General features: G+C 41.1%; 1 protein-coding gene across 9 annotated transcripts in view; it reads left to right on the top strand.

Moving 5' to 3' along the window:
• Positions 1-14,047, top strand: part of TANK (TRAF family member associated NFKB activator) — a 49,433-nt gene that overhangs the window by 13,646 nt on the left and 21,740 nt on the right. For 5 of the 9 annotated variants that reach the window (XM_059727344.1, XM_059727347.1, XM_059727342.1 and 2 more), the window contains 2 exons: positions 7,688-7,834; positions 13,315-13,414. In XM_059727344.1, the coding sequence (XP_059583327.1) occupies positions 7,736-7,834; positions 13,315-13,414 (199 nt within the window). In that variant the 5' untranslated portion in view covers positions 7,688-7,735. Of the gene's footprint in view, positions 1-5,138; positions 5,235-7,687; positions 7,835-13,314; positions 13,415-14,047 lie in introns of all 9 variants that reach the window. The other 4 variants (XM_059727346.1, XM_059727345.1, XM_059727343.1 and 1 more) reach the window with 2 other exon arrangements.

Here is a 14,047-nt window from a genome sequence, read left to right as displayed (position 1 = left end):
GGAAACCTAGAGTGTCTCTGAGCGAGGCAGCAGCAACTACCTAGTGTGGCAGAACAGCAACAAGGCTAGGTCCCAGACCTTTGCAAAGGCAGTAGCAAGACTGTTACTACTTTATGGTAAATAGTTACATAAGTTCCTGTAAATAATTATTTCCATACCAGAGGCCTCATCAAGATATGCAACAGATCACATGTCCTGAGTCCACTCAGCTGCTCTGTCAGGCACAAGCTAGCGTGCTCTGTCAATAGCTACATTTGTGAGAACGTTAACACAGGGCTCCACTCTTTCGGCTTGCTGGGATAGAAAAAAGCAGCAACTATTGGTAGCCATTATAGCAGTGTCTGCTTGCTTCTATTCTTCTCTGTTTCTATTCCAGAAAATAAAAATCAACTTCCCTGCTTAAAATATATACCCCAATATTTATTTTTTTTAGAGGGCTGATTTTGGTGGAAAGGATGTGTGTTGTGTGCAAGTAAATACGGTAATCCAAAAGGTCATCTTTCTTCTACAGAATGTGGATCATCTAGCTCTGAGACTCAAGGTTCCCTGGGAAATGTAAACATAAAAATATTTTATGTCTTCTATTCAAGCCAGTTGCAATTATATGCATTAGTATAAGACATAATGGCAGCAATTTGCATAATAACCTGGTGAAAAATTAAAGGTATAAAAGAAATTCTTAAATACTATGAAATATTTAAGGAATTTAGGAGCAGACAGAGTCCTTCTGAGTATTAAAAGTACTCTTTCTTTTTTAGTCAATGGAAATCATGCTCACCCAGTTCAAAATATACCCCATACTGTGGAGTGAACACTCCATTTCTCTCTGTTTCTTGCCTGACCAGATACATGAGAAGCTTGCAGCAGTTGATGATCCCACTGGCAAAGTGCTGTTGCCCATGGAGAGAGGGCAAGAAGCCTACTCCCCCAAGTTTAGGTTCTTAAGATGAGAGACCTTTCTCTTTTCCTACCTCTGATGCTTGCAGAAGCAAATTTCGTATAAGGGAGCTACTCTTCAGGAGGGAGGAGAAATAGTATGTGTTACAGAATGCTGCAAGGTGGAATACATTGACCTTCAGTTGTAAGCAGGTACATTGGTGGGGAAAAAAACACCTTTCATAATATACACAAGCACTTATTTGATTAGTATGTTGCTATAGTAGTTTTTCATTTAAAACCTATATGAATACACTTAACCCCATGAAAATAACCATTCCTGAGTTAAAATGTCACTTCTGCAGCACACAAGCACTTTGCAACAGTGAGTAAATGGTTGCTTTATTCAATTACATTTGCAAAGTAGGTTAAACAAAAAATTTTCTGGGATGGCTCATGCAGGGATGGTCCTACCTTGATAAATGTGTTGGATTAAATGACCTTGTGAGGTCCCTTTCAGCCTTATTCTCTTGTGATTCTACAGTGGGAATTTTAGGTAGGCAAAATGTCATTAGACACTGGCTAGCTCAGTGGTGTTCATAGAAAATTAAGGTTCAAAGGGACTTCAGGAGGTCATCTAGTAGTCTAACCCCCTGCTCAAATCAGGATTATCCCAGCCAAATATCATCTCAGCCTTAAATTACCTCCTAATTTCTTGTGAAAAGTACCCCAAAATTAAATAACCACAGATGGCTAGTGTTATATTCATCCACATAGAAAGGATGACCATGTTTACAATATGAATAACCTTTATTTCATATGTAGAAAACAAAGTAAGAACTAAAATGATATCTCAGTAAGAGAATAGTCAGCAAATATCTCTTTCTGCATACTGCATTTAGAACAAAATAGAAGCAGCAACGAATGAAGCTACTTTCCATTTAACAGTACAGTTTTAAATTAATCAAGTCAGAACAGATAATATATATGTATACAACAGCCATGGGAATAAAGGTGCTTCATCCCAGGAGAGGGGTTCCATACAGGAAGGGAATTAAGCCATCCTGGGTTAGGGCACTTTTACGTTTTTGTTTCTCTGTTTCAGCAAATAATTGAGCATATCACACTAATGGGTGGAAAAATTGGTACAAAAAGCATGTGTAGTGTCCTGTCCTGACAGACTGGTTGACTTACTGAGTCAAAAGCTGAAGTGCTACCCTCTGAATCACTAAACGATGTGCTTTTGCTAAAGCATTAAAATGGTCTAATGCGCCTTTTTCTAGTACCTCAGAATGGAGGTATTAAATTCAATGCACCTTAGCAAAGGCGCATGAATGAATGTGTGGGTGCACCCACTGTGTCCTGCAACACCTTAGTTTTCCTTTGCAGTCTCCTATCCAAATAATGCTCTTACTTGTGTATCACCCCACTGTGGGGTGCTAACCACTGCCAGTGGCAATTTGTGGAACCCTGGGGTACCAGCTAAACCCATCCTTTTGGTTCCTTTGGGCTAATGAGGACCCTCAGGATCCTGGTATGGGGATACCTCCTGTAACGGCACTCTGACAGAATAGGTGACTATTTACAATATTTATTATGTACAATATATATAGATAGATATTGGTAGATATGTATTGATTTATATTCAGATATTTACATTTATACATACATTTATATTCATACACATACATTGTTATTTGTTCTAAGGTTTAATTCATAACGCAATTAACTTATGAAATAATACTAATGCACTCAATGCTTATATATATATATATATATATATATATATATATATATATATATATATATATATATATATATATATAAAACTTGGTAACAGCATACCTACATGTATGGGTAGGTGATCACATCCTGGTAGGTCTGATTTAGACACCCAGAATAACAGTCTTTTGGTTGATTACTGTTGTCTTGACATCATCTTAGTTCAGGCAAGCATAATCTACTGTGGGTGCGATGGGAGCTCCCTCGATATCCCCAGGGCCCTACTCCTGATGACAGCTGGTCCCATGCTTGGCCTCCTGTAATACATAACAACCTCCTCCCCCACGACATCCCATTCTGCCCTTCAGACAGGGCTGGTGGGTCTACTTCTCTGGTTGCTTACTCCCTCAGGGCCCCCCGCAAGAAGGTCCACTACAAGAGGAGAAGGCTATGACCACTCACCAACTCCCAGCCCCAGATGCTTCCCCTTTAATCAGAGCTAGGGCTCACCTCCAGGCTGTGCTCACTTCCCTCACTAACGTGACAGGTGGCTCAGCTCCTGCAGCCTCCCACACTCGCCGCTCTGGCCCCCCAGTGAGATCCCTGCAGCCTCCTCATGGCGATTTGTCCTTCCCTCAACTCCCTAACTATCCCCAATGGCCCACCTTCTGCACCAGACCCTGGCGGCCAGGCCATCCTGGCTGCAGAACTCTAGGGCCCTGGAAGGACCCTGTTTCCAGGCCCGGGGGGGCAGAATTGCTCCAGTCCTTTTGTTCTGGTGTCCTCAGGGGGACAAAAAAATCTTCCAGGCCCAGCCTGGTTTTGGCTCACCATGGGACACCCACTATGGGTGAGTATCCCTTCTGTTACAGTCTGTTACACTTAGTTTCTGGTAGCTAGAGAAATCAGTCACTGGTAATACCTAATGAACTTTTCTTCTCTCTGTCAGTAAACTCAATGAATGCATTTGTGTGTGTGTGTAATATGTAATAATGTAGTATTACGACAGAGGGGGCACATCTACCATACAGCAAGCTACAGTGACATAGCAATCATGTGGGACTACACGTGATCGCCAGCTGCATTACCATAGTGGTGAAATCTAACTGTGGGCCGCAGGCATGGTGCAGTAAACACCCATACTACACCATGCTTTAGTACTTCCAAGAGTAGTAAAGCACAACATCGTAGCAATGTTGCCCTATGGCAACGTGTAGATGCACCCAAGGTGTAATGCAGAGTGACACCTTGGAGACTAACTGGTTTGGAGAGGCACAAGCTTTCATAATCAACATCCTACCTTAATAGTATCTGATGAAGTAGGTCATTGCCTACAAAAACTCATGCCTTTGAACCAGTTAGTATGTAAGGTACACTCTACCCTACTGTTTGCCGGACTGCAGACTAACATGGTTAACCATCTGTCTGCTCATACAGTGTGAAGTGACTGACAAAGCCAATAAGACCATTTAAAAATTCTGGGGCAGGTTCTTAGTTGGAGCAAGTTATTGTGTTTCCTTTGTAGTTAGTGGAGCTGTGCTAGGTTTACAGCCACTGCAGGGCATAACATGTAGCCCACAATTTTTACAAAGGCCTCGATACCTCCTGCTGGGGCCTAATTTTTTCAACACCAAACATAATTATTCAATACATCCTACTGAGACCAATGAGTCCTGCTGTGTGCTTTTGAATATCTGGTTGTTTTATTCAGGTTTCTAAACAGAACTGAGGGTTTGCTGGTCCGTTGTTTTTTATTTTATCTGATCTCCTTCATGCTGAGCAAGTTTGAAAATGCGGGCCATGTCTCTTCTATTTAATTTTTTTTTTAAGTTTTGCCCCGTGAAGTGATGCAGTACTTAAGGAGTCCGTAGAGAGCCTGTCAGCTAAAACCTGAGAATATTGGATAGTTTCTTATCTGTCTTGCCTTCATGATGTTAATTTAAACTAGTATCCCACTGCATTTTGAATGTATGGTTTTCTTTCCCTGAAAATAACATTAAGCATAGCTTTAAATATTGATCTGAAGTTTTAAGGCACTAAAAGTTATTTTCTTACAATCTAACATAAAATATTCAGATCTGTAAAGTCAGGTGGATTCTATTCTTTCATTTGGTTGGCAGAAAAATAATCAAATATCTTTTGAAAGACTTTTTATAAAGTATAATTTCTTATCAAGTGTATTTTTTGCATACTATAAGATTGGCTTTTGTGAGGTTTTTTTCCACCACGAGTCTCAATGTTTTGATGTAGAAGGTGTTAAGACCTATTTTATTATTGTTAAGACCTTTTATTATTTTTGCTTCTATGGTCTTCTATGGTCTTGAATTAAAGTTTCATTTTAATTTTTAAAAAGCCTTCATTAGCATTTGAAAAGAAAGTTAGAAAAGCCCCCTTGTAGTCATGCTGAACAAGATATTCTAACTTCCAGCTTTTCAGGGAGAAACACTAAACAGTGAGTAATGCATCTTCTGACTCTTGAAATTTATTTGAAGTATAAGTTTAATTTTCATGTCATACTCCCTGTCACTATCTGTCTGTAGGGGTGCACCAATAGAGATTTTGGGGGCCAATACCCATAGCCAAGGAGGCACATCGGCCAATACTGATCCAATTTCCGATACAGCTGCATCCAGCTAGTAAGTCTGTTGTGGTGAAAGGGGAGGGGGGAGGGAAGTGGTGTGGGGGGACAGATCAACGACCCCTGCAGTGAGGGAGGAAGTGGGGCAGGGGCTGGTGTAGGCACTGCCCTGCCAGGGAGGGTCAGGCACCGAACGGACCCGCAGCTTGTCGGGAGGGGGGGAGCAGCTCCCGCCACTGCATGCCACTCGTCTGGCGGCTCCCGCTGCTGCTTCCACCGCTTGTCCGGGAGGGCACCGGGGGGGGGGAGGGAGAGCGTGTGCCCCCAGATCTGAGTGGGGCAGGCTGGGAGGGCTGCAGCCCCTGACCCACTCCTTCCCTCACCACGGGAAGTGTTGATCTGCCTCCCCATGCCCCTTCCCTCCCCTTCCACCACAACAAATTTACCAGCTGCACACAGCTCTCCATGCTGCCGGGCTATGCTCCTCGCTGCCTGTGTGCTGCACTGCAGCTGCATGCATGCACAGGTATTTATTGGCCGAATTATTGGCCACTTCAGGCTGATTTCTGATATAGTCACTTCTTTAAATCGGTGCCGATCTGATATTGTACAAATATATTGGTGCACCTCTGTCTGTCTGTTGATCTATCTTATTAACCTGCATTTGGTGGAACAGGTATCTGGTCTGTTTTCTAAGACTGTTCACCTTTAGAGAATCTCCCAGGGGCCTACGGCATCCGTTCAGGGCCTTGTGGCATTTCACTGTAATCGAAAATCACTGCCCCCGACCCACATCCTTTTACTAAGGTTCTGGAGTATAGAGGACAATCAGTAACGGTCACAAACATCAAACAGGAGTTTTGGGAGATGTCTAATAAGGTCAAAAAACAAGATATTCTGTGTCCCTGTTTGTCATGTTCATATTGTCCTGGGCTGCACCCAGATTCTTTTATAAAATTTAGGAATGTATGGTTTGGTGCAGGCTTCCTGTGCTGTAGAGTGATGGGAAGAGCCAGGCAACCCTGCTTAGCGATTGAGTAAGGGAGGTGTTATTTTATATTTTTAATGTTGTTATTTTCTGTACTTAAAAAAAACAAACCCAAACCTCACTCATTCCTCACCTAAATCACTTAAAATATAATCATGTTAATTTAAAGGTAAAAAGGGAGTTGAAACCGTCTGTCTTTCTTTATGGTGTGGTTTATTTTATTTTATTTTATTTTATTTTATTTTTTTAGCTAAACTTAAAGACTTAGATTTTTTTTTTATTTCTATGAATCTTGGAAAGGCTAAAATATTAAAAATTTGTTCTAAACAGGTACTAATAATTGAGCAAGAAATTTTAATTTTAGGAGCAAAGGACTGGCTATTTCCAAGTTTGTCTTGATCGTCAAATGGAAATTTGTGACAAGTCAGTTTTATCCTAGGGACTATATAGGATCAGTACTGGTGGTCTCTAGCTCCAAGTGTTGATATTGAAACAGTTTAATAAATACAAGCAAGTGACACCCACTATAGGGGGAAAGAGCTTACATTTTGGGGTTTTTTCACTGTTTAGTATTTCTAATCTCTAAATAAAGTGGTTTTGATACTCATTGCAGTGCTTCTTATTAAAAACTTGTGTGTTTAAGTATAAGAAATGGATTGTGTCCCTATGCCATTATTTAGTAGGCCTCTGCAAAGCAACTAGTATGTGCTTCGGATTTGGCCAATTCAGGCGACAGTGATTCGATTCGTGATTCAGATCACTGTCCTGAATTAATTTGGCCGAATCTGATTCGGAGATTCAGCTACCGCCGAATCGGCCCCATCCCTTGCTCACTCTCAATGGCTGTCCTGCCTACCCCAGCTCCTAAGAAAAGAAAAGCCCATATTCACCAAATGCTGCCAGGTGTGGGGGGAGGAGGGGGTTGATCCCTGCTGTCCCCTGTTGCCCCATGCCGCATGGGGGGGGGGGGATCTGCCATGAGCCCCCCTGGCCCCCGCCCGCTCTCCCAGCCCCCCCCATGGCTGCTCCGCCCACCCCAGCTGGCCCTATTATTTACCTGTTGACTTTATATTGCTGTTTTTGTTGTAGGTGTTGTAAGATAACAAAATATAAGCTGTCCTATGTTGTTTGATATGCTTTGTGGTGTTTGGATTGTTGATTATTTATTCAGTTCTTCAACACTTGTGTCCTGAAATCAAAAAGTTGCTAGTATACAACAACTGGATCTCAATCCTGTATTAATCTACACATGTACATTATCCTAGTGGGACTATGCATGCATATATATGACTTAAGCCAAAATCAAAATTATGTCATTCAGCTTTAGGTCAGGCCTATGTTCATACCACAATAAAATATTTGCTTGAGCAGAGCCATAGATCAGATAGTGTGATTTTGATTTTTGGTCTCATATAGTTAGCGTGGCAGGTATTTGATGATAGAAGTCGTTACATGATCTACGCAATACTAGAATTACACATTTTGTTAAATTAACTATCTTTTTCTTTCTAATCACTTTTCAGGTCTCTTAACTAATCCATCTTTTCAGTGATGAGACAACGCTGGGAGGTATGGATAAAAATATTGGAGAGCAGCTTAATAAAGCTTATGAAGCCTTTCGACAGGCATGCATGGATAGAGACTACGCTGTGAAAGAAATGCAGCAAAAAGTACGTGTTAGATTTTTGTCTTTCTTTTTGTCTCCTGTGGATAATTATAGTACACACAGACTTAAATTTAATTTTAGGGACCATTTTCAGTGCCTCTTGCTACAGCTAGAAATGGCACTTAATAAACCAAACCACTAAATTAAGCAATAACACATTAAGCTGTGAAAAAGAAAGCTGTGTATGTATTGTCTGGCATATCTTTATCTTTTCTTTATGGTTTTGGGAGTGGAAAAGGTATTGTCTGCTGAGGAAGATGAACAAGGTCTCTTTTTTTAATATAGCTATATCTCTGCTATCTGCAAAGTATCCAGTGTTAATTAAATATATTTAAAAATATAATTTGTCTTAGTTTTTCAATGAATTAGTAAGTTTGACTGTTTCAGACAGTTATTTACACAATTGTTTATTTAATAGGAAGATACGACACGTAAATAATAATAATTGTTGCTGTTGTTGTAATAATGAGAGGTAGCAGCAGTAGTTATATCAGAGTAATGCCTAAAAAGTAATGCTAGACACTCTGCAAGGCTATAGGAAGATAGAGTTGCTGTCCAGAAGCATTTACAAAAATCTGAAAACAGCTTGCATTTTAGGCTTTGCTTTCAAAAACAAGTCAACTCTATGCTTAGGAACTAAGGGTGCACCAATATCTCAGATTGGCTACTGGATAAGCACTGAGAAAAGGAGAAATTATGTTATCAGCCATTGGCTTCTTTGGTTGTTGTAGCTGATAATTACAGCCATGTGCCTGGAGCCCCCTAGTGAACATAGTCTGGTCCTCGTGCCCTGTTGCTGGCCTGAACCCACGGCAGCCTACAGGTCCTGGAGAGCAGTGGGAGGGGGAAGGGGCGCCTGGGAGCAGTCACAAAGGGACTGTTACTGGCTCCTGCTGCTGCCGCCACTGCCATAGCAACGCTATGCATGCAGCAGGAGCCTAAGCATCAGAGCTGCCGCAGAGACTTTGGGCTGTGCACGGGTGGGGTAAGTCACCGCGTGAGGGAAATTCTGCTCTGCTGGGCATGGGGCACCTTTGCAAAAGGAGCTTCTCCCCAGCAGCTGTGGGAGCTTGGCTGTGTGGGGCCTGCCAGTGCCGAGGTGGTGGTGTGCTCTGAGGCTCCAACTGCAGCCAGAACTGCTGTTTTTACGAGGGTCCACCCCACCCTCCTGGAACAGCAGCATGGGTTGCGCAGAGAGTGGGGCTGTGGGCAGTGTGTGGGGAATTAGGCAGTCACTGCCTTCCTCATTGAGAGCCAGAGCAGGCAGGAGGTGTGTGTGTGTTAAATACAAAAAGAACAAACAAAAGGTTCATTTATGTCAGTAGTTTAAAATGCCCTGCACTATCACTAAATATTGGTTATTGGATCGGCATTGGCTGATATTGTTGGTTAATCATTGGCTGTTGGTATCAGTCAAGAAAATCTTTATTGGTGCACCCCTATTAAGACCTTTTGTTAGTAACAGAGAAGCAGTGGGGATTGGTTCAGAGGAGAGTCTGAACCGTTAGGAGGAACACTTTGGGTTTTTTCAGCTTCTTGAGAGTGCTGGAGTAACATTGTAGCTGTGATGGTCCAGGAATTGTGTTGGACGCAAGGATTTTTGTGGGTGATATCTTTTATTGGACCACGCGCATGGTTAAGATAAAGTTATGCAAGCTTTCAAATGCAAGGCATTCTTCATCAGGTCTGACCAGACAAATTGACCTGATGAAGAATGGAATAAAGTTAGACAGGCTCTTGAGCATAAGGCGTTCTTTATCAGGTCACCTTCATCGGGTCACTTTGTCTGGTCAGACGTAATGAACAGTGCTTTGCATGGGAAAACCTGTCTAACTTTATCCCAACCATGCAGTTAGTACAAAAAAAGATACCACCCACAAAAAGCACTTTCTCTCAGCTTCTTTAAATAATCCTAACAAGCTTTGGCAAGCATTTATTGCAGTTGTCCTGGCCACAACTTTTCCACTATCTGTCTGGAGCTGGTAGCTGTTGTGGTGTCCGACCGGCTTGCCGGGCTATGGCCGGGAGCCCGGAATGTCAGGTGGGTACTTCGGCGAGTGGAGTGGAATTAGGCACAGATGTGTATTGGTAAAATAGATTGTTTACTTATGCCGCCGATGCGTGCAGCGCAGGAAGAAGCTGACTTTGATTGTAGTTACAAACGTAGCGAGAGGTCTTTGAGACGAGACGAGACGTTCCTTAAACGGCTTATCGAGCATGCAGGGGAGGGGATACATCAGGGAGGTCGGTGACGGGGAGTCATTGGTGGGTGATCAATCCACCAAGTTTACTCCAGGGTGCGTGTGGAGTTCTCCAACGTGGGCGGAAGCTTCTCGTACTTTTGAATAGTTAACAGGCCAATTGCTAGTTGCCAAGTGGGAATAATTTGTAACCGGCCAATGGGTGGCACGCATTTTGGCGCGCATAGTTAGCCAATTACAAGGGCTTGTGAAGTTTAAACAAATGTAGTCGATGGGCTTGGCGGGCTTTTCACTGTGCTGAGATTTTCCACTGTGCCATAGGCATTTACTTAATGGGTTCTGACAGTTGTATGTACAGTCCAACACATTGCAAAAGCAGCATTTCATGATTCTATGGTACTAATGTTACCATGCATCTGCTGTTGCATGGTGGAATGCAAAACGTTTCAGACCCTGCTGTAGAAATGGTTGAGGCTCGTCAGTGCTCATTAGTTTACACACAGCTCACTGGAAGTGCCATGCTGGTCTTCCAGGAAGCATGCTTTATTTTGAAATCCTATCTAAGCCTCTGGTGCAAGCTTAAATAGGCCAATGAATGCTTGCAGAACAGGTTTCAGATCAGCTGTCTGTGGATATGTGATTAATCATACACTGTTCACTTAATCAGGATTCATTGTTTGCAATAATGCTGATCCAAAAGTGATTTTGTAGAGCGCTTTCCATATATGACAACTGCAAAGTTTGCTTTGTTGGTAAACTTTGTGGTGAAGTTGCAACTCACTTTGCTAAAGGCAGCTCATTTAAGAACAATTGAGAAACTTCTGAACTCTACCTTTATCTGTGTTCTTTGAAATAATTGCTCATTATCAACTTGGCTCTTTGGAGTACATAGCAACACATATAAAACTGGCTGCTCTCAAAACAAGAAATTAAATACAAGCTGAGGGAATAGTCTTTCTGAAGCACTATGGAAAAAAAAATGGAACATAAGAAAGAAGTGGGTGAGTAAAGGAAATACATTTCTGTGGGATTTGGTCTTACATTTTGCTCTTGTTTGAAACCATCAGGTTTTCATAAAGGGTTCCTATAATTTAAACCTATGTCCTGATCCTCCTTTACCCATCAGCTTCTCTAAGTACAGAAGAGAGCCATTAGGGATACAAGGTGTTGGGTTTTTTTTCACCAAACCTTAGATTTTTTTTTTTTTTTAATGACCCATATATGGTGCTTTGCTCTAGTACTGTATTTCCTTCCCATTTGCTCCATGGCCTTAGCACTTTGTTGGAATGTCCACGATTCTGTTGTTAACAGTTTACTACTTAAGTTATTGGTAGGCCACTTGTTTTGCCAGTCTCCAGAGCTGGGAGCCATGTCAAGCACACAGAAGCCAGAGTCATCTCGGCCAGATGGTGTTTGATACAGATGGATGGTTGGTTGTCATGCAGATCTTCTAGTTGGTAACTTGTTGCTGCCATCTGACTCAAAGAATAATTTGTGCACACTGGCTGTCAAAAGCATCTTCTCTTCTGTCTGTTTTAGCTGTCATGTCTGTGCTCTGTACAGAAGTGTTGACAAGACATTGCTGTTGTACATTTTCAATTTGGTTCTCAGTGATTTTTCTGCTTCAGGAGATCTCTTATAGCTGCTGGAGTGTACTGCTATATCATCATTTTTCCATGCTCATGCAATGCAACAATTATATGGCCTGCTAAGGCAAACTTGGGTAGATACACTCTTACATACTCTGTGGACAAGAATATATTTTTAAATAAAAAAAAAGAATACAGATTAGATTAAGACTAATTATATATGTTAACCTCATAGCAGCCTCTGACTTTGCCCCAATTCTTTCTCTGCTCAGTCATTCATCTCTCCTTTTGATTTTTTTTTTTTTTAATTCTTCCCCCTCCCCCAAAGCTGCTTGAAAAAATTTCACAGGTTATTTGTCATAATTTCAATATTATTGGTGTTGTAGCAGCAAGAGCAGGCTAATTGAATAATGTTGTATAATTCCATTCTGCTGCTATTCAGGTGACAGTCAGGTGTGATTCAGGTATTTTCTTAATTGGTTATCTAATATACATGCATCTTAGGGTAGCTGACGGTCCTTCTACCTTCTGCCTGGCCTGATAGCCAGCATCTTGGCCTGGTCTAAAGGGGAGATTAGGCAAAGTTAGATGCAAAGTAATGCTGATTAGTCACATATTCCTTTCTCTGCTGACTAAGCCCTTCCTCCCCTTTTCTGGGGGATCTGGAGGACACAGGTAGCAAAGACACATAGCTTCTCTCTTTTCTTTGAATAAATGAAATATTGAGGAATATATTTTCTTAGTTGAGTGGAGAATATCTGTTATGGGGATAGAAGTATATTAGGGGGGAAAAATAATCAATATATTTATGTAAATGTTTAGATTTTGTTTCCTTAAATTGGGTGTCCTATTATGGTAAACAAAGTAACTAACCAACCCTATGAAATAATAAACAAGTACCAAAATACCCTAATTTTAAAAAATAAATAATTTAGTTCATAGCTATGAATAAAGTTGGGGTATACAACCTCTGGGCTGCATGCAGCCTTCCAGAGTAGTATTAATCACCAGATATTTCAGAAAGTTGGCCACCTAGTCAGTTGACCAGACCACTCATACTGGTAGCCAGTGGTTCTCAACTTTTTCATACTGCTCATTGGACTCAAGGCACCACTCAGAATATGCCAGCTCTGCTTTCACTTATTTTTTGACTCCAGAAAAATAACAGAGCAAAGAACCTGGAAAGACCACAACAGATCAGAATGTTTTGACACTATGTTGGATTCCTATTTGAAATCTTTGGGTTATCTTGTGTAAGTGCTTGTATACCTAGTATTATACAACATCTCATGACACCCTTAAAAGAATCTCACAGCTTTCCAGAGTGCTGCAGCACCAAATTGAGAATCACCGGCCTAAGTAATCCTCCATTGGAAAATGTACCATGTAAATAGCCTCAATAGAGTTTGAGTTACACACCCCTGGAATACAAATTATTTTACTTAAAAATTATCTTGCCACTTGCTTCTGTTGGAATCTAGATTTCTCTAATCTAGCAGCTAACTGATTGCTGCTTTTTTGAGTCAGTACAGACTTGACTTTAACATGTCACAGGTGACAATAGTTGGATTATTGTGCATAATCCATAACTGTAGTTGTCATAATACCAGAATTGTCAACCTGCATCTGCTAAAGATGAGGTCTTTGGCCATCGCAAAAAAAGACTAGTGCTAATTCAAATATTATATTTGCAGACGGAAAGCTATGTACACCAAATACGGGAACAGCAGGAACAGATAGAGCTTCAAAAAGGTATAATTGGAAAACTCAAGTCACAGTTAGCTACTAACAGAGGTATGTATTCTAATTTGTATAACTTGATATGCATCTCCTTGGGTGTGTATGTATATGTGCATACACATATGTATACATATACACACACAGATACACATACATACAGACGCACACAAGAAAATACATATATTTCAAGAAGAAGCGTGAGAATAAAAACACCCTACTCACATTGAAGTTAATGGAAGTTTATATGGGGTCTTAAAACTATTTGCTGTAATAAGAAACTATCTGTGAACAGGGTTTACTTTTTTATTAATATTCAGATATTTGACTAATTTGTGTGAAGAAGCTTTAGTTTGCAGGTTGTTAGACAATTGGGTGCTGTAATTAAATGTGTTTTATACTACCATATTTTCTTGCATACGACATTCCCCCAAATATGGCATACATCATGTTTGTGGAAGGCAGAACGTAGAAAAAAGATTTTTCTGGAGTTATCGCATAGAGCTGGCTTTTTCATGAAGGCACTGTGCTACAAGATGGCTGCCAGCTTCTCTCTCCCTGCCAAGAAGCAGGAGGGGAGGCAGTCCAGTATTAAATCTTTCACAGTCTCTTGAATTGTCACAAGTTCTTGGAAAGTTTTTTATTCCATAACAAAGATATGGGGAATATGTAGTACTGTGGTGAGTGCCA

This window comes from Alligator mississippiensis, chromosome 4 (genome assembly GCF_030867095.1).
Source record: "Alligator mississippiensis isolate rAllMis1 chromosome 4, rAllMis1, whole genome shotgun sequence".
Classification (NCBI taxonomy): domain Eukaryota; kingdom Metazoa; phylum Chordata; order Crocodylia; family Alligatoridae; genus Alligator; species Alligator mississippiensis.
This window is presented reverse-complemented; position numbering and strand designations above follow the sequence as displayed.